General features: G+C 43.2%; 1 protein-coding gene across 2 annotated transcripts; it reads right to left on the bottom strand.

Moving 5' to 3' along the window:
• Positions 1-2105: 2105 nt before the first annotated feature.
• KCNJ15 (potassium inwardly rectifying channel subfamily J member 15) lies at positions 2106-7537 on the bottom strand (the record flags this gene model as incomplete). 2 transcript variants are annotated; one of them, XM_082480141.1, is made up of 2 exons in its annotated part: positions 2106-3462; positions 7395-7537. In XM_082480141.1, the coding sequence occupies 2 exons, from the start codon at positions 7535-7537 to the stop codon at positions 2316-2318; spliced, it is 1290 nt and encodes a 429-aa protein (XP_082336267.1). In that variant the 3' UTR covers positions 2106-2315. The 2 variants fall into 2 exon arrangements, with proteins under 2 accessions (XP_082336267.1, XP_082336268.1); XM_082480142.1 differs by lacking the exon at positions 7395-7537 and adding an exon at positions 3794-3861.
• Between the last annotated feature and the right edge of the window lie 13170 nt (positions 7538-20707).

Genomic DNA, 20707 nt, shown 5'->3' with positions numbered 1-20707 from the left:
ATTGAAATGGATGGAACATTCACCTGAAAGATACAAAGTGACATGTATCTCTTTATTTCCAGGGATGGGAAGGGAATGGGAGGAAGGGGTTCAGTTCATCGCCAGGTATTTCTGGAGAAGAATCAGCTCACTTGTTGTTAATCAGCTCACAGTCAATACACAGCTGAGACAATGACTTTAGGAATGATCTGAGCACTTACTCAGATAAGAAAGAATTGGAGTGTATGTTTGATTATCAAAACACAGAGGCTAAGGTTTGACCGAAGAATCATAGAATGGCTTAGGTTGGAACCGACCTTAAAGAGGGGTTAAGACACCTGTGCACTTTCACCTCAGCGCCCCAAAGCAGTGTTCTTTGAGTTGTAGGACATGGACGTCAGGTCTACAAAGATATCACAAAAATTCATGGAGCACACGTGCTTCCTTGCAGTGGAACAAGCAAGCAGACAAAATGAAGGAAAATTGAAAATTAACAACCAATAATTTAAACATTAACATCCTCTATATGTGGCTGCAAATGAAAACCTGTGTGACAACACAGCATAATACCCCCTGCAAATTCTTTCCAAAAACGCTAGGCGGGCCCTGCAATTACAATGGTTTGAGAAACTTTGCTCACATCATTGTAGTGGGTAGGGAACCTTCTTGGATTAAGTCAGGTCTCTCTCTTCAGACAAGTACTTGGATCTCTGACTTCTCACATGGAAGAGCTGCCCATTTACATAAACGTGCAATTTTAAGCCTCTCATGCCCCCCCGTTACCACTCCCACCCCTCATAATAAACACTCCCTTCTTCTGGACATTCATTCTTGGTGACACAGGCCTCTTTGCGCTCAACTTACTGGATGGCTCTTTAGGCACCAAGCTAGATTGATTTACTGTATGGAATATTGTATGGCAGACTGCAGGACTGCATCCCACTGGGCCTCACGGTGCCGGGAAGCTAAGCACAGTAACAGTAAGAGTAATTGTGCCAAAAGTCCTTTCATCACTGCAGGCCTTGGTGGTTCTCAGGCCAAGACCTGGCCCACAGACCCAAAACTCATACTTAATACACTTTTTCCTTGCCAAAGCTTTAGAGGAGCAAAATCTCTAGAAATCAGAAAGCTGCCAAAGTGATATGAGTCAGAAATAATTTCTAATTCCCATTAGAAAGCTGACCTACTTATAATAGGCATGCTACGTGGACACCACTGCTACCTTGTTTGCTACCCATAATCTGACCACGTTAGTGATCTGCTGAGTCCCTGGGTTGTGTGCTGGATGCCACTGCCTACGCCAAGCACTCGGCTCTTTCAACATCTCTGAGGTACCACACCCTCTCCCCGTGCCACAAAGAGATCAGGAGCTGCTCAAATTAAATTCCTTTATTAATGGAATGGTTTTAAAAGACCAAAAATGAAATCGATGAAAGGAATGCTTGTCCTTTATGGTTGCCAGAAAAAGTAAATATTGTCTACAGACATTATACAGCTTTCTTTTAACCAAAATTAAATATGGTCCATAGCAAAGCAAGCAATCTGTAGAAATGTATTGTAACGCTGCTATTACAAACTATTTACATTGGATAAAAAACAGGTGTCTCAAAGCCAGCCGTAACTTTAGTTGATTACTGTTATGATTCTCTGTAGCTTGCCCTCATTTCCCCTTTTTGCTATTGTAGATAAATCAGGCATTAACAAGGCTAAAAAAGTGAGTGATCACAAAAAAAGCTTTGAGTAGCAGAGACTGAGAGCAAACTCCCTTCCTCACCACCCAGCATGACTACTCTGTCACCCTCCTTCAAGATTTAAAGAGTTTATCACCTCCCTGCAGGCTCTTCCCACATCCAAGCATTTGTCTCTCCAATCAACTTACTTTCAGCATCAGGAATCCCCGCGAAGGCATTAGCTGGTACAAGAATATACATTTTAAATATACATATTTAAAGGAGCATATTTTCTTCTAGCAGTACTGTGTGCTGCCTCTGTGAATGCACGTTCACAGTAAAACCATGTGAAATAAATATTTGAAGGAAGCAGCACAGTGCATCCAGTTTCACTTTCCAAACGGAAAGTGGTGTGTCTGCTTTTAGTGGTAGTGTAAGGCAGAGACTTAATACAAATCCAACTTTGTTAAGTGAAGATCATGAACAAAGAAATCCTGCCTAATTACAAAATACTTGATTAACAACTCAGCCAAACGAAGGGATAGTTTTACTCTGCACCAAAGCTATTTGCTGAAAAGTACTTCACTGCTGGTTTCATAGCAGACATACAGCACAGAGTATGTTTTTTCAGTTTGCAAAAAGGATTAATCAGAACAGTTTGCCCATTCAAACATTGCTCTGCTGTAACAACATCGTTCTCAGTTCCCTCTCTCTTTGATCCTCCTGCCTGTATTTCTCCTCTAATTTTTGTTTTTCAGAGTCCACACTATAAAAAATAGAATCTGTGCTTCTCCTAATCTTCTCAAACTGACTGAAATCCGCAACGTACTTTCCATTTGGAGAGAGAGAAACCACAGGCACGAACTCGTAGCCCCAGTGGATCTCCTCGGGGATGTAGGAAGTCCTGCTTTGGCAGACAGCACTGGTGGACTCCACCGTGGCGTTCAGAAGCACCACAAGCTCAAAGTCCTTCTCCTTGAGATTTTGAGGTGTGAGATCTCTTAAAGGGCTGCTTTCATCTAAAATATGGTAGAAGGTTAAAGGCAAAATGAGAAATGGACTCTCTGAAGAGGAATCAACATTGAACTTGACACTGGCTTGATTCAGCAGGATCCGCTCCCCTTCTTTGGTTTCATATGTCTGAAGAAGTTTCCCAGAAAGCTGACACTGTATCAGAAGGCTTTTCCTCATATTTGCTACTCTGATCACCAGGCAAAGTTCTCCGTTGTGTTTCGTAATGACGGCACAGTGGCTGAATTTAATAGTCTCTGCCCTTTTTTTAGGTCTTGCAATTTTGGCCAGAAAGGTACCTGTGATGAAGATTTCAATCAAGGTGGTGATGACCAGTTGGGCCACAAGTAAGAAAATGGCATGAGGACACTCCTCTGTAATGAAACGAAATCCATAGCCAATGGTCGTCTGTGACTCCAGGGAGAAGAGGAATGCCCCAGTCAGAGAGTCTACGTTCTTGACACACGGCTCGCGCTTTGGGGTGAATTTGTTTATTTCTAAATCACCATGAAGGAATGCAATGGCATAGTAGATAACTCCAAAGAGGAACCAGGTCATAACAAAAGTAGCAGCAAATAAGGTGAGTTTGTACCTCCACTTCATGTCTATAACTGTAGTCCACAAATCTTGAAGGTAGAGTAGGTAAATGCCATCAACTTTGTCTATCCGCACGTTGCTGTGACCGCTTTTGGACATCACACGGGGTTTGTGTGCCTTCAGCATGGCAGTGTCAATGCCTCCATTAACCAACGGGATGCGAGACATATTAATCTTTGTGGTTTCCATTCTCACTGCTTCAGTCCTAAGGAGAGAATAAAAGAAGACTGTTACTTAATGAAAGCAAAGCACTTGAAAATGTTGATGGAGAGAAGGCACAAACATAATCTAAACACAGCAGCAGTGCATAAAACCAGTTGGAATATAAAGTTACCATCATACAATATCTGAAATTACAAATAATTTGATAGTCTTGTTTCCAGGGGAAAAAAAAAAAAATCATTCCTTGATTCTGGTGACTGCCAAATATGGAGAATTAGGTTTCTTTTATGATAGCCTGCAAAAGAAATTTGACCAAGCTGAAATTTTATATTAGTACTTTATTCCTGTAAAATACATTAAATTTTTTTTCTTACGTTTCTCTAGAGAAGAGGCTCTTTTTGATTACTGAGCAGGTTTTCTTTAATGCCCTGAAGAGAGACATCTGATCAAAATTAAAGTCGCGTCAATGCTTGGTTTAGAACGCAGATCCAGCACACCACCTCTGTCTCTTCCTGCGACGGAGGCAAAATGAGCCAGACCAGCTTTCACTGTGAACAATTAACTTCCACAAGTGATTTACTCAATCGGATCTGGCTCTTTGTTACAAACGTACAACTAATCTAGAGGGAAACAAAGCAGACCTTAACACATCAAAGTCGAGTTTTGGAAAGGAATATTTACACCTGAAAATGCTTCGAAGCTGTTTGCAGTGTACAGCACTCTGATTTTAAGCCGTCTAAGGAAAAAAAAAAAGGAGGTAATTCACAAAGTCAGCATTCTAGCCGTGGGCCCTGACCTGCACGAACCCAGCAATCATTGGACCACCCGACTCCTGAAGTTTGTTTACTGTGCATCAGTCCGGATGGAGAGTGAGTGTGCGGACACTCAGGACTGAACAAAGCCCACAAAGAGAAGCAGAACGGTGCCTGTGCCAGTTCGATGAGGCAAGTAACAAGACCCGGCTTGCAGGACCAGACAGTGATTACGTAGAGCAAGGACAGTGCATGTTATAGTCGTTTCCAACAACAAAACTTCCTGCTGACAAAAACAACAAAGAAAAAAAACATCCCATGCATCCTTTGTGCTTTGGCAGGTCGTACAAAAAGCATTGTTTTGTTCCATTGTTTTCCTCAAAAAAAGCCTTAAGTAAGTGATTCGTTTTCGTGAACCACCAAAAAAAAAAAAAAATCCCAACCAAAAAAGAACGTCTTCCTTATAGCTACTTAAAAGAATTTTGCAGGAAGTACAAGATATATTTGTGGTACACACATGTGCCAGTCCAGGACATCAGCATAATTGCTCACTGAAGGACCTTTCCTGTTATGTCAATTAAGGAGAATTTTTGTCTATGACTATACGCATCACAGTGTTGCAGGTTTTCTGGGAAAGGGTAATTAAACTTAACTCCCATTAACACCTGTAGCTCGTTCCAATTTTGGTTTAATCACCAACATTTCTCTTCTATAGCCTAGGAGCCATTGCCATACACACACACACGTATATATATAAAAGAAAGGAATGCATCAATGATCCCAGTAGGAGATTCCTTATGTGACAGTCAAATCAACACACAGTGCGCAGCATGTCCGGATAATAAACAGGAAAAAACCTTCAAGTGATCTGAAAAAGAACAACAGGAGGAAATGGGGGTGGGGTGGGAGGGGTAGGGGTGGGAAGGAGCGTACATGCAACTGCTCTTCAGGCAAACTCAAAATCAAGCACTACTGTCAGTGCACAGTAAATACATGCAACCTCTAATGGGAAGTCTTTTAGGAAAATGCATACTGCTTACTGAAGACACTTCATTCCCCACACCGAGCCTCACCCTGGATAAGCCATGGGTATAAAATGTGTGCAAAAATCAGTCGCGAAATAAGTACACCTCTTCCTCTCAAGCACACTTTCCTTTAGCCATTATTTCCAGGCACAAACATTACATTGTCAGAAGAAACTTCCCTGCCACAAATTGTTAGGCCAGGAGAGAGCTGGCATCTCCACTCCAGTGCCAGGGACATGTCCCCACCCCATCCCCCTGCTCAGCCTACCTGGACGCCTGCTCCTGGGAGCAGCTCCCAAGGGCCGCTGGCTCCTCCTCCTTTGGAGGCCACGAGGCTGGAGATGGCCAAGGCTCCACCTTCCCTCCTCGGTGCTCCAGCTGGTGGGCTTGAGCTGGTGGGGCAGGGACAGGGCTTGCGGGCTCAGCGAAGAGCAGACTTACATGGTCAGGGCCAGGGGTGGCCCAAGGCGAGGGGCATGTGGGCGCTCAGCACACCACACTCACCATGGCTCTACCATGCCCAAGAAACACTGGCTTCTGCACAAGTGGTCAGCACATGTCTAATAAATCTGGCATGTTTGGGATGCACGGGATGCAAATCTGCTGTGCAGAACAGCTCTGCCCCACAGGCACTGTGACTCTGATACTTCCTTCATATGCCAGACTTGGTATGCATACACTGCACCGTATGCACCTGCAGCACCAGATGGGTCCACAGTTTCAACCCACGCAAGGGCTTGGTAAGAGTTCTTGCCCCTGCCTCTGCCCTGCCCCGAAATAGATTGTTCCCTGTCTGGGAGCCCTGAAGAGAGAAAATCCTGACACTGCAGCCTGCCACGTTCCCAGACCTGGTGGAGAACACCTATCACTGATGTACTGCAATGTCATAGCAGAAGAGTTCTCCCCACAAGACAGAAGGTAGGAAGGCAGTTGCAAGGCACAGTCTTCTCTGGGCTACGCCAACAGAGACATAGCTGCAAAATTTGCTGTTTCAGGCTCAACCTGAGAAGTAAAGCTTTGCTGAAGCCCTAGGCAAGGTCTGGCATGCTCCAGACTGTGTTTCAACTCACAACCAAAGTCGTTTCTCACTGTGCCTCTCTACTGTCCCCATGTGTAAAGTTGAACTCCACGTGTGAGGTCAGTATGGCAGAGCTGTTAGTTTTGGAGTTCGCCATAGAAGAAATAGGCTGTATCAGAGTTTCCCTGTCATCTTTTGTGTCCTCCCTTGATTTGTATTTCTGTATGTGACAAAGTTACTCAGCTTTACAGTGATTTCCTGAAATGGATCCCAGCCAATTTCTGGTGCTTTTTTTGGTGGTAGGGTATTTTTTGTGTTGATTTGCTTCCTATTTTTTTCTCTTACATCACTTTTTCCTGTGTGATCCTGAATTCCTCTAGTGCTCTTTTCCTCTCCAGGGGAATTCATCTTGGTTTCCTTTCCCTGCAAAAATACTGATGCGAGAAGAGAGGATCTGTCACGCTGCCTTGGAGCAGCGCTGCCTCTGCTTCCCTCCCTTATCACTGGCAGCAGCCAGCAGCAGTCATCTAGGGGAAGAAGCTCTGATGAAACCAACCGTGGAACAAAACTGGGCTTCAGAGGAGGGTTCTCCCCTGCCCTCCACTTCCCCACTGCTTCCTGAGTGAAGTAACCTGTACAATATCCCACAATAAATGATTCGTGGGTGTCTGTGTGTATAAAACCCATAACACCTGCATTACTATTTCCCATCTTATACCTTATATAGGCACCTCAGATATTCTATACCCTGACAATCATCCCCAGCACCTCAGCTGAAACATTTTGGTTTGTTTGGTTTCTAGTCCTCTCCTTCTAAATCAGAAAGCATAAGTTAATATAAGCAAACAATCCTGAACAATAATCGCAGTTTACATTTTTAAATTAAAATAACATCTACTGTCCATTAGCTAACTGATTTTACACCGATAAAGTAATTTTTATTCCTGTAAAAAACCCTTACTCAAACTGTAGCTGCAAATAAAAGTGTACTGAAGGAAACAGATACTTAAAGAGGGAAGAAAATGAAAACATCTCAGACTTGTCTAGCACTCTAATGTCTGATGAATTACCTCCTTTCCTCACCAGCCCTTTGGAGCAGCCAAAGGAGACTCCCCATTAGAGCACATGCCGGTAAGGAAGTTTAGTGCAGACAAAGTCAATAAAACGTAGAGCTACATACCAAACCACCAACCACGAATACCTTGATATTAAGGTAATTCCAGCAGCCAGGGATATAACAAGCGCATTAACACTGCTTCCAGAGACCGCATTATCAAGAAGTTGAAGCCAGCTTGCATACACGCAAGAATGTTCCTGTTGCATGAAGCCAGATTTGCTTGTGCAAGATCTCTTTTGGCAGACACAACCGATTAAAAGTGTGCAGGAGCATGACTTGTTCGAATGGCCTCAGCTGTTTGCTTTTTCTCAAATCAGATATGCGTTGCCACTTGAGCAAACCCTCACGCACGCTTCGCTGCCACTCTGATACAGGGGCAAAACTCGAATGGTATTTTCAACCAGCATAAACCATTAGCGGGCTTGGCATTAAAAAAAACAGGGGTGAAGAAAGAAAACATTGACAAGAACTGCATAATCTTTAGATCTTTCCTAGGTCCTGTGTGGTTCAGTAGGTTATAAAAGTCCCTCCTGAATTCTCAGTGCTCTGTCTAGCATGAACACCCTCCTCCCTTTGGGCTATGCACCAGGTTACGCTGTGCAATTGTCAACCAGCAAAATCCTCCTCTGTGGCTGAGTTACGGAACACAAAAGGAGAGAGCAGAGGTAGAGGGAGGGATGCGGTGATTGCAAGAGGATGCATCACTTCCGCCACCAGCTGCAGCATGCAGTCATACAGCTGGACACTGCTACCCTGGACTTCATAAAAGAGTCCTTCAGCGCTAGGACTTACCAGTGTTGACAGTGGTGATAGGCAGGCTGGCAGTCAGTCAGATTGTGAAAGATGCTGCCTTTATACAGCTTTTTATTTTCCTTTAATAAAGGAATTTCCTTTAATAAAGCCAAGAGAACTGTGAATACCCCCTCAAGTCAAAATCAGTCCCAAATCTGTGCCTTTGGCTCCCCATCCCTCCGTAGAGCCACCCATCAGGTCAGGGCAGCCCTGTGACTCTCCCTGGGCTCAGGCACCCGGGAGCAGGTGACAGCAGAGGCACGGCCGAGCCTGCAGGCAGCGTAGTGCCCGGGGGCCGCAGAAGGGATTGTGCCGGAGGTGGGGGTGAGCGGTGCGGTGGGGGAGCTTGCGGCATATTTTTCATCACTCCAGGCAGGGCAAGGACAGCCATTTACAGACCAGCATGAAGAAAGCGAAAACCCCAATCCATCTTTGTCTCTCCCAGGCTGCCTGCCTGACCTCTGGTCATGAAAGATGAATTGAAGCTGGAGAAGTCTCATGGGGCGTTGTTTCTGAGGGAGTTCTGTACAGGAATCTTGTTCTTTCCAAGGGCAGGACGCGAGGCTTTGCAGTAACTATTGATTTACACAGATGAGCCTTGGAAACTACACTGATGCAAGCAAATAGGAAAACAGCCGAGCAGGCAGAGAGAAGGCAAAAGATGACTCAAAGCTTATTGAGGTTAACGGAGAAGCTCCCAGCGATTTCACAGGTCTCCGGATCAGGCCTCCAAGTGGAGAAAAGGCACATACGACTAACATCTGAACAGCTAACACACTGCAAGTGAGCTGTCCGCCCTTCCAAAAACCTGCCCTCCAGCCTCTGCCCTGGCCTCTGCAGGTGAACGGGGGACTTGGCTGTGCAGAGCCTTCAGTCCGGGAACTTTCATGTACACCAAAGCCTTCTTTCAGAAAGAAGTAAGTAACCTGATCAGTGTCTGAAAGTCTCATTTTGATGTTCAGTAGTATGGTTTATACAATGCTGCTGGAAAAGAGAGAAAGGCTCCCCAGAAACCTGTTCTGCTCTTTTATTTTTACGAATGGCTTTTCTTCAGCAGTGCAACATTCAATACTTTTGAATGTCTCCCTTGCTGGCGTATGGTTGCTTCAAACTCTTTTCAGTTTCAAACACTTCATTAGCACAGTTAAGCATTTAAAACCTGCCTCTGCTGTGATGCTTTTCCCACCCACTAACCCTTTCCTCGTTCTTGCTGTGCAAACCTTACCCGGCTCTTTCTACACGGGCAAGTCCAAACAGACTCCCCAGAGCCTGTCCTCTCTGCTTCTGGGGAGCTGGGTGCCAGAACTACTCTGCAAGGCTGAAAGGGACGTTTTTGTTGCATTACGCTTATCAAGCTGTACTTCCACTTTCATTTACATCTTTGACCTGCTGTAGGAACATTAGTGACCCCCCACAGTAGGCCTCTGGCACAGGCAAATATCTCAGCAACACCGCAAAGAAGGAACTGAGCTGAGGGAGGACAGGAGGGATGTTCTACCCCACTTGATGTCAGCAGTCAATACTAAGGCCAGGACTAGATCTTCAGAGATCTTAACGCCTACTGTTATCCTGTTTTGCAGTCACCGCCACTATTTCTTCACTCTTCCTTCTAGGATGCCTCCAGGAGGGTTCAGTAGCTACATCCTGTCCTTCTTTCTCTCTGAGGTATTTCTTTTCCACAACGGTATCTCTTGTTACCCTGTTTTCCCCCATTTTGCTTGGTATCCCATTCCTCTCATCTCTCCCACTCTCTGAGAATCAAAAGATCCAAACTAGCAGTGCTTGCAACACCACCAGAGAAGCGTGTCGCTGTGGCAGCAGGGTTGTTTCTCACAAGACTGCACACTGCTATATGTTCTGCAAGTATCTTACCATAGGTTCACAGCACCTGTTCCTGACCTCTCCATTTTATGACTCTGTTTTCAGTGGTTTCAAATTTTGCAAGGCTTCAGTCCTTTGGGCTGAGGTTTTCCTCAATACCGGTCACAAGCGAACACGCTTTTTTATTAATTTGTTTACTTAATGTGTCAGTCAAAACAAAATAGCCATTTCCAAAATCAAAGCAAGAAAATATGTTTTGGGATGTTTCTGCACCCATGTTAAGACAGTTTTGGTGTCTTTTCCCTCAGGAAGCCAGACTGTAAACCCGTAAGAAATTCTTGGTGCAGAGACCGAGGCTCACACCCTCCACGGCCAGCTGAGCACCCTAACAGCTTGCCCAGAGAGTAATGTTGATGCCTTCTTTCTTTCTGGCCTTATAAATCCTCATCCATACAGTGATGCAGCTTCATTAGGAAGTGCAGAGTCTCCCCTTCCCCATCTCCCCAATTCCTTATCAGTGAATTCCCCTGCAAGGGTGGAAATGTGGGAACAAATTGCCTCAGACATGGGGAGGAGTCTCACCTTCACCCCCTCAATGGGCAGATTTGGGAACACAAGTGGCAGCAGCTACACAGTTTGGGGAGCCTTGCTATGCAGGACGGAGGTGGAGAAGTAGAGAAAGGGGTGTGTTGGGAGAAGCTTGATGACAAGCCAAAGAATGCCTCATTTCTGGCTCTTCTTGCTTACACACGAGATAAACTAATCCATTGGTGTCTTATGGGGTGCTTCATGGCATGCCCAGATGCAGAGTTGTTGGGTGCCCAGTAAAATGAGGGTCAAAATGAAGACACCTGTACACGTGGAGAACTTCCAGCACAAAACAGAAGCTGGGCAGGGAATTTCTGCAAAATAGTTTTTCACTTAGTCAACTAAGGCCTACCTAAGTCCTACTTAAGTACTTAATTCCTTTTTTGGGAATGGGCCCTTCTCCACCCAGTTGCTCTGGCTGCTGTGAGAGCACGCTTCCACACAGCTCCCAGTGCCTTCCCTGTCCCGGCGCAAGGACAGCCCACCTCGCTGAAGCACAGGTCCCAGGGATGCACCAGCTGGGCAAAGGCACCCAGAGAGGCTGCGCTGCTCTATTCTCTGATTTCAAGGCTGGGACTCAAGGTAGTTGAGTTGTTTGCCCACAGGCACATTTTACCTCTCTTTATGCTTATTTACATACTGCCTGGTATAAATCACCTGGCTATAATCTGACCGCACGAGCTCATGTGCCAAGACAGTTTCATGTTTCTGTACACAACCAAGGGATGACTGTTTTTCCTTCTAGTATTCTAGTCACATGGTGGCAGCTTTTATAACGATACAGAAAATAACGAGTCTGAAGCCATCTACTGCTCAGGTTGTTAAGTCCGACAAAGTTCATAGGGATGGGAGTCCCCTCCCAGGTCACTGTGGAGCACAAACATACCAGACTGGGCTGCTGCCTAAGTTTGCTGGGGCTGTCGTTCCCTGCTCATCATAGGTTGGCTGAGTCCTTGTTTTCCTTCTTTCACAGCAGGTAAAGGACAGCACCTCGGTTTTAACCTCCTCCGTACTCACCCATCACTTCGCAAGCTGGCAGATGCCTACTCTGCCACTGAATAACAGTAATAATAATAAAGATAAGCTCAGAGCAACTGCAGATCTGCAGTCGGTTTGAAATTTGCTGCTTTTGTTTCAGGCCTGAAGAATGGATAGTGGGACAGAAAGATTGGTTTCTTTTATTGTTTGTTTGCTTTTTTTTTTTTTTTTTTCCCAAATTCATTTCTTGGTCTAATAAAAATCTAGTTTCATTTAAAAACAAACAAGCAAACAAACCCCAAACCAGACACTTACTCTAGATTTTTAATTTAAATTGTCAGCAGGTGGCTGAAAATGAACAGCAATGAGCCTAGTCATGGTTATGCAAGAGGCAGGGAGAAAAGTTAGGGCTTTGCTGATAGCTCAGGAAAGCTGGCTGAAACGGCTGCAGTCTGCCTTCCCCAGGGCTACTTCTTCTCCCTGTTTCTCAGCTACCGCGACTGGTACATGAATCATATTTATCAGGCAGCAGGGGGATATTTCAAATCATTTAAAGTGGTTTGTGCCTCTCTTTTCTTTCTTGGACTACAAATACACTGGGCCTCAAACCCGACATTGGACACCAGATCCCAGCACCAGCCTTGCCTCACTCTGATGAGCAGGGGCATCAGCTCCCACCTGTATGTCAGCTCTACAGTATGAACACATCCAGTGGCTCAGCAGCTCTCTTTTTAATTACCATTTGCGATGCCAATTCATCGCATGATGCATGTACTGTATCCCAGTCAAGTTGGGTTTTGTTTTTTAATTAGTCATTGCACACCGGAGCTCTCATAGCTCAGCGTAGGTGTGGCCGTCAGGTGAGGCTCCCTGCGGGGCGTCAGGCTTCTGCTGTGGCAGATTTTTTAATGTCCTCTCTCCATATGAAAGCTGTATTTCCCATAAATCACAACATTCCTTTAGCCCATACCACCAGACATTACGCTGGTGGAGGAATAGCCTCACTACCCCACAGTTAACCCACTGTATGTACATATTTGCAAACACTGCTGAAATAAACATGTTTATAATTTTCCATCTCTGTGCAGTCACTAAATCTCAAAACCTAAATACCAGTCTATGAAAAGAATTTTCCACCAAAAAAATATTGCGCTTTTTAAATATGTAAAAATCTCAATAGTATTGAAAATAATGGTAGGGCTGCAAAAGTCAAGGAAACTGGCAAGGAAAAAAAAAAACATTTTATCTAAGGGTCGGTATATTTGTAAACTTTTGTTCATCTAGTGCCTAATGTAGACAGAATCAAATCTAATTGGGGGAATAGCACACCTCAACTCAGTAGGAAGATGGACCCTGTTAAGCTTTTCCTCTGTGACAGTTTCTGGGTCTCTCTTACCTGTATGGTGTAGCTGCTTTGCACTGCTTCATCTAGGCAGAGTAACAATAAATGCAGAGTAACCTGCTAATTAAACCAAACTTAATACTTTCCTGCATGGCCAGGACATACCAGCGAATTTGGCCTTGTGATTTTTGCAATACTACAAAGCACATTTCCAAGAAAGAAGAATGGGTTTGTCAAGGTTTCATCTTAAAACTTGTTACAAGCTGATTTTCTCAGGAAGTTATTTGGTTATGAAGAATTGCTCTACCTGTGTGAACAAGTTCATTCCGTGGAAAATGTTTTCAAAAAGTGACTCCTCTTTCATGCTAGCAAAACGCAGCCTATGAGATGAAGTATCCACTTCCCTCATCTAAACCTAATGATTTTTAAATTCAATGTCTTTCTCTCTTAGGCAAAGCACAGACAATGCTACTGGCACAGCAGTGACACGTATAGATTACTTACTTATTTTTTGATAATTAATTACTTTACTGTGAATTACAGAGTAAGTGTGGCCAGTATTCTCTTTGAGGGACACAACAGCTTCAAAAATGTTCATTCCTACTCTGTTTTCTCTGCACTACAGATTTCAAATTGCACCAAGCACCCATTTCCCTTGATTGTCCAGGTCTGATAAACAGAGAGCAAGTCCTACTTGATCTCAAACAAATATTTGGTAGCTACTTAACAGAAACAAAACGTTAAAACTTTTAAATTCTGAAAAGGAAATTAAACAGTGTCCAATAAAATCAGGACAGGTGATACTCCACAGGTAAACATATATATGCACTTACATAGAAATCATAGGTTCATTTTTACTATTTAATATATTACTTCATGTTATGCGTGTCTTCATAAATGATGCATTGCCTATTCTGTAAAGCACAAGCAGTTGCAGAGTATCGATGTGGGAGATTTTGGTGCATCTAGAGTCAGTTGTGAATGTGTCTTCTTTTACATACGTTTCCCTTTGTGCTATTATTACTCTTAATAAAGTCTCCAGATCTTTACACAAAATACTTATCTCAAACGGCAAGTCTCGGACACATCCACAATGACCACTAACCACAACCTGTGGCTGTGGTCTCAGAGCAAACTCCTTGCCCAATCAAGTCTCCCCTAGAGCTTTGCCAAAGCACTGCCCAAACAGTCACAACGTAGTCCCCAGGAGGCCACTGGTGTCTCCCCGGGGCTCACGCAACCTGTCCCCATCCCCATCTCCATCCCCGGCCCCATTCCTGTACCAGACCTGCCGATGCCCCCAGCCAAGTGCTGCCTCCTCTCTGGCCTCGCAGAGGGTGGCCACAGTTCCCAAGGTGGACAGAAATGATCACAGGGGTCCTACAAACCATTAAAATGTTGCACTGGTGTATAAACCGGGGCCTTTCACCTGCCTCTTTGAAGTGGTCAGGGGCAAATTAAAAATATCAGTAGCACTTTCATATTGGTGTAGGGTTGATTATTCTCAGTACTGCTCAAGAGTTTTATTTCAGGGCAGCTTTCTCTTTTTTTTTTTTCTCCCAACCAATCCATGGATGTGGTTAATTTAAGGTTTAAAAGGCTTTTTCTCACACATACACACACACCCATATATGTTTTCCACTGAAGTCTGTGCTTTTTCCTAGACCCACCCAAATTCCAGTACATAGCTCACTTGTGTGCCAAGCTTTCATACTCTCCATGCAATGAATGGAAAAATGCCCTTTTTTTCCACTTCTGCACATTTTGGCGGGAGGAGGGGGAGAGTGTGTAGAGGCGGGGGAGGAAAGGCCTCCAGAGGAATTTAGTTATACCTGTTATTTTTTATTTCAGGGCAGAAACAGGAGAGAGTCCCAGCATCGTCCATGGGAGTACTCTATTTCTGCCCACAGGTGGAGGTGCATGTGGTCCGAGCCCCACTGCTTGCTCGGGACTCTGAGCTGTATTTGCGGAGTGCTAAGGAGATTTAAAAATTAATAATTATAAAGTAAAAGTAACATAAGCTGCTGGCTGGTATGTGTTTCTGTTCTGCTTATATGAAGTCCTTTAAGTAACACTCTCGAATGCATTGATATTTTACGAGAGGGATGAAAAAATAATCAAAGCTTAATGGTGAGAAACATCGGGCAGTTTTAAATGGAAATGATAGTTTTCAGCCGTGTCATTCTATGCTCCCTTTGGTAGGTTTTTTCAGGCCGTGAGCATCTTGGTGAAAGGTGGTGAACTGAGAGCAAAGGGCTCCTCTTGTCACCCCAGGGCAGGGAAGGCTGCAGGATGACCACCTTTCCACCCCTGCCCACACCTTCCCTCCTACAAGGGCTGCCGTTGTAGCTCACGGGCTGGCCGGAGCCACCAGGCCATGGGGAAGGAGCCCACAAAGCCCTGTTCCCTCCTGCTATCGCATCACCAGGTTGAACCCCAGGGCTGTGACAACACGCGAGCTCCGTGCAAAGCGTTTTCCATTGCACTCCCCTCCATGCGGATTCTCTGATGTCCGGTAAAGGCTGGTCCCTCTTGACTTCCTCTTCCCAGTGAAGGCATTAATAAAGTCTCTCTGAATTACACAGCCACCTAGTTTCATAAAGCTTGTTGGAACGCAATTTCTCAAGCCTCTGTTCACCTGCCAAGTTAAGCTGAAATTAGCCTGTGGATTTAAATATGTGGGCTGTTTTGTATCCCTTCATTGTGAGAGGATGGAATTGAAAATATGCTAAGTTAATTATTTATCTCTTCCATCAACAAAATGTTATCATTGTACAGAACCTTATTGTCACTCTTATATTGCAAAAATTGGAATAAAAAAAATATAGATTTTTTTAAGAAAAAGCTGTTTCCTGTGTTTCTTGACTGGGAGGTTACACAGCCCAGGATTGTATGTCTTCCAGATAAACTCCGAAGGAATCAGAGGGAGAAGAATATTTGTTTTCCTCATTGCTTTCCCAAATTACTCGATCCCTGCCAATTTCCATGACACAGACCCCTCAGTCCGCTGCAGAGACTGTGGCTTCTGAAAGGGAGGAAATAGCATGAATGTACTGGTGCACATCAATGTTTTTTGATTTTCTCGCCAAACCAAAAATATCAAAACAAACAAAAAATGCAAAAAAAGTTTCAACTTTTCTGGCAAAATTAAAAAAAAAATCATTCTGGACTGAAGACACTGTTCAAACCAAAACTAAACCTTTCATTCTGCTTTGACATTTGCATAGAGACGTGTGTTTATCTAATTTAAATCAGGTGAGGAAAAAAACATTGCTCGAAGTGACAGATCGCAACATCTTGCTTTCACAAAGTTAAAATGAAATTTTTTATTTTTCAAAATTGTTTTCAGACTTTTTCAGTCTAAGCTGCTCTATCTTGTCCACATGAATTCATTAAATCTTTCATCTGTTCTAAATCTGCATTTTCAGTCCATAAGACTTTTGGCTGAAATATCCCAGCCTTCTGCAACTGTAAAGACCACATGAGTTTCCTGGCTGGTTTGGTGACAAGTGACTCTTGTGCAATGAACTACTGTTCCTCTTAGAAGAACACAGCAGAAGCAGAGCCTGTCCCCATTGTTAGGATTTGGGGACCCAGCTGTGTGATTCACCATTCACTTTTCTTTATCCTATAGTTTCTTGGGAACCTCCATAAAAACTTTGTGGTGTTATGCTGCAACAGGCTGAAAAAAAAAGCAGTGATAATGTGCCCAAACAAGAAAAAAGCTCATGCTGTTTATCAAAGTTACTACATTTCCTTATACTCAAAGGAGGATATTTTGCTTGTTTATTTACCCATACCTTATCTTTATGAGTGTTCTTTTATGAGCCCATGTCATCTCAAAAGCTCCGCAATCTTTTACAGTTGGGAACCTGGGAAGGTCTAGCTTTGATCACTGAAGTAATTAGACTGAATAGAACATTGTTCATGTTCTGCTGAGAGTAGTTTCCGATTACATTCAGAACACCGCAAACTTATTTTTAAAATTCTACAATATTCAGCAACTTCTACCTTGTTTTTTGTATGTTTTCCAGATGCCGTGAATTTCAGAAGTCACTTTGATGTTTTCCAAGCAGCCTGATTTATGAGAACAAAAAATACCACCAATCCCCATTTGCTTTCTGTCGCCTTGTTATAAGGCTTGATACAGCAATGGAAATATAGTCTGGCTGAGGAGTCCAGGCATAAAGAATAACTGGGGTATGAGGAAATCAACTACATCTCCCACAAGAGATCATTCTTTCAGTGGAAAAATCAAACTTTTTGATTTCTAACCTACAGTACTTTTTTTGTAATATTTAGTTTAATAAAGCCTCCATTTTCATTGAAAAACACACTTGATGGGAAATGTGTAACTAGACATAACAGAGGTTATTTTAGTGCTATTTATATGTTAGTTTAGTGTTATTGAACAGAATTCGTATTTTGTAAACAATTGCTAAGGATAAGTGGTTGCAAAAAGTAGCTAAGCAGGACTGTGAATATACCAAATTGCAGCGCCATATTTCGAATAGGGTTAAGATAGTCCCAGCGACTATGACTCCACCAGGCAGATGACAGCTTAATGGCAATGCAGAAACACCCTTCATTCACTGCTCTGGTGATACACTGTCAAACCCAGTTTTCCCAAACAGACATGTCCTGTCTGAAAACACTTCCTCTGTTCCACTTGCTGTACGGTTCAGACTTCTTGTCTGTAGGCAACCTGATGCCACAGCATCTCCAAAATCCACCTGTTCTTCAAGTCCAGAATTTCAGTTTTATCAACTAACCATTTCCCAACGCGTCTCTTGTTCACAGTCTTTCTCATCTGTCCCATGGCCAAATCAATTGAACTTCTGTGGGGAAAATCTTATTTCCTTTCTACTATTTTGACTGTATTTCCCCCCTTCATTAATGCAAACATTTCTTTCATTACATCACACCCGTAAAGCTCACAACCTAACCTCTCCACAGCTACTGCCCTGGCCCCCATAGCTCTGCTTTCTTTTGCTCTTTGTTGGCATCTCATTCCTCTTTCTCATCGATGCCTGTTCCTTGTGAATTTTTCCTCCTTTCATGTTTTAGACTTCTCTTACGCTATTCCTCAACAGCTTCCCATTTGACATATGTGAAATCTCCCCCCCCCCCCCTTCACCAGCTTCCAACCAAATCCTGAAAATGCACCTGTTTTGAAACACATTATAACTTCAACAAACATCTGCTAGTCATTATGTTCACCTCGCAAGTTGCTCCTTTGTTTTGCATCATGCCGCACTTGCTGTTAGGTCTGAAATAATTTAGAGCAGATTTAACATTTTCCTCTTCTTTGTTCATCTGACTGCCAAGCCTGTTGAGGACCTACAGCATGGTGAGAAATAGTGTGTGCTGATTATAGGCATCAGCAATGATAACAAGAGATTTGTTTTCTTGAAAACCCTCCTTTTCCAAGATGGCTCTGCCTCCTACACACCTGGGGTACCTTGAATGATGCTTCTTTACCTAACAGTGAGTTTTGTCTGAAAGAAATTTGGAGATATGCTTTTCTTAAAATTTGTCTGGAAATGCCAGACATCTGGAAACCTTACTTTGAGACAACGGTTCTGACTTGGCCACCAAGCACCCACCAAACTGAGCCATTACTAAAGGTACATGCACTGCAATGGCAATGTTGGATTCTGTAGGCTGAAATTTCTCTCTCTTCGCGTTAGTTCTCTGTCTAGTCTGAGCTAGTCTTCTAAGGCACCAGAGTAAATGGAGAGAGCTGGACACCTCCACACAGCGAATCTGCCTCTTCTTCCGCTAATGCCTGGAGGTGCCCATCTCCTCTCAGTACCTGATGAGCTGAAACCAGATCTTTAACCTTCAGACAGCTGAGATTTATCTTATCCTTGTACCTGTATAGCAAGGCCAGTGCTTCTGACACATGACTATATTATCGTTTGTATGGAAATCAACTGTTCCATTATATGTGAAGGTACCCCCACTCTTCCTCGAAGCATGATGCTTACATGTGTAAATTATATAGTACATGTGTGTATTTTAAATTGGAATATCCTAAATGAATACATGTCAGTCTGACTCGTACTTATGAACCCTTTCAGGTTAAATCCCATAGAAGATGCTCTACTGTGTGGAATCCAATGTAAAATTACACAACTTGATGTACTCTTTCCATCACGCATATAGTTTAGTTATTGTAAAAGAATGTAAATTATGCACTGAAGCAGACGGACAAGGTTCTTACATAAAACCAAGATATCTAGGAATCTAAAGCAAGATACAGGATATGTCTGCTCTGTTTTATAAGTTCTTGCCAATGACACTCCCTACCACAGGTCAGCTTGCTTGTCTATGTCATCAACATATACACTGTCACCACATCCCTTACCAAAGCATGTATTCATTATGCTTGTGCTGCGAAAGACTTCCTCAACCATGATGTTTTTGTCTATGCACCTCCAAAAAATGACATCTGGGCCTGCCTGCGAACAACCTGCATCCTGCATCTTTGCCACCACTGCTTTTTTCGAAGGTTCCCCTTTTCACAGTGCACCTCAGATCTACCTTTGCTTTTTACCATACCTAACCTGCTGTTCAGCAAGATGGAGCTAGTTGAAAAGAAGAGGATGACTAAACAAGAGCCATTCCCCATCCCTGGAGGTGGTCAAGGCCAGGCTGGATGTGGCCTTGGGCAACCTGGTCTAGTGAGAGATGTCCCTGCCTATGGCAGGGGGGTTGGAACTCGATGATCTTCAAGGTCCTTTCCAACCTAAACCATTCTATGATTCAGTGGCATGCATTGTCTTAAGCTGAGCAAAGCTGAAGATCAGAAGTATTTTCTGTTAATATCACCCGGACTTTTAGGAACTCGGCAAATGCTGAAACTTTCCCCTTTGTTTTCTTCTGAGGCTGGGGAATGAGGATGTAGTCCTTCTCCCAGCTTTTTTATGGATTTCAGTGTTAACATTTGAGCTTATATAGTATGTATTACTACTAACATGCTTAAATCAAAGTTTCTAGTGAGAATACAAAGGTTATTGACTTCTGTGACAATATCAGTCTTTGTGTGACATCTTGGGTGATGAACAAGTTTCTTAAGATCCTATAAAGCAATCAGAAACAAAAGTTTTTCCTTGATTATGTAATCATTATTTATAAGATCTAAAGAAGTAATGTAGCATTTAAAGGCATGGTGCCCCCCTCTTACATTTTCACTACTTACAGACCAGAAATATAGCTGCAAAGGCAGAACCCCACACCAAGATGCAGTAGGAGGATATACCACTGGGATTGCTCCACTGAAATGTTTTCTTGGATTTCAGCACATAAACACTAAGAAATGGTTTTAAAATAAGATTTTGTGTTCTGTATCACCTGAGATCTTACATAGGGGAGGGAGATTTAGTACCAATAAATATTATTCTGGGTCATGATCAAGTCACACCTTTTCATTTTATGCTGACAAGAAAAGAAATCAACCCTAAATTTTAGACATTTTTGTTCCAAAAAAAATATATATTCAAGGTTTAGTACAGAGGTTTTGTTGGGTTTTGGTTTGGTTTTGTTGTTGTTGTTGATCTGGCTTTTTGGCTTGTTGGTTGTTTGGTTTTTTAACTGCAAAAATAGAAGAGTAGGAATGAACTTCAAGAACCAGGCACTCCTCAAGACTTGGGGTGAAGCACCAATAATGTTGTCATCTGTACTGAGGAGAGGGAGAGAGGCTTAAGCGTTTTGACATAATTAGCTCAAGAAGAACAAGGCTATGAGGAAAAATAAGATATATATTCAGGATTCCTGGCAGTGTGACAGACCTTTAGGCCTCTGAAAAGCTCACTCATGTACAGCACAATTTTCTGAATTTTGCTTGTGGAAA

This window comes from Vanellus vanellus, assembly GCF_965231255.1.
Source record: "Vanellus vanellus genome assembly, chromosome: 1".
Taxonomy (NCBI): Eukaryota; Metazoa; Chordata; class Aves; order Charadriiformes; family Charadriidae; genus Vanellus; species Vanellus vanellus.
This window is presented reverse-complemented; position numbering and strand designations above follow the sequence as displayed.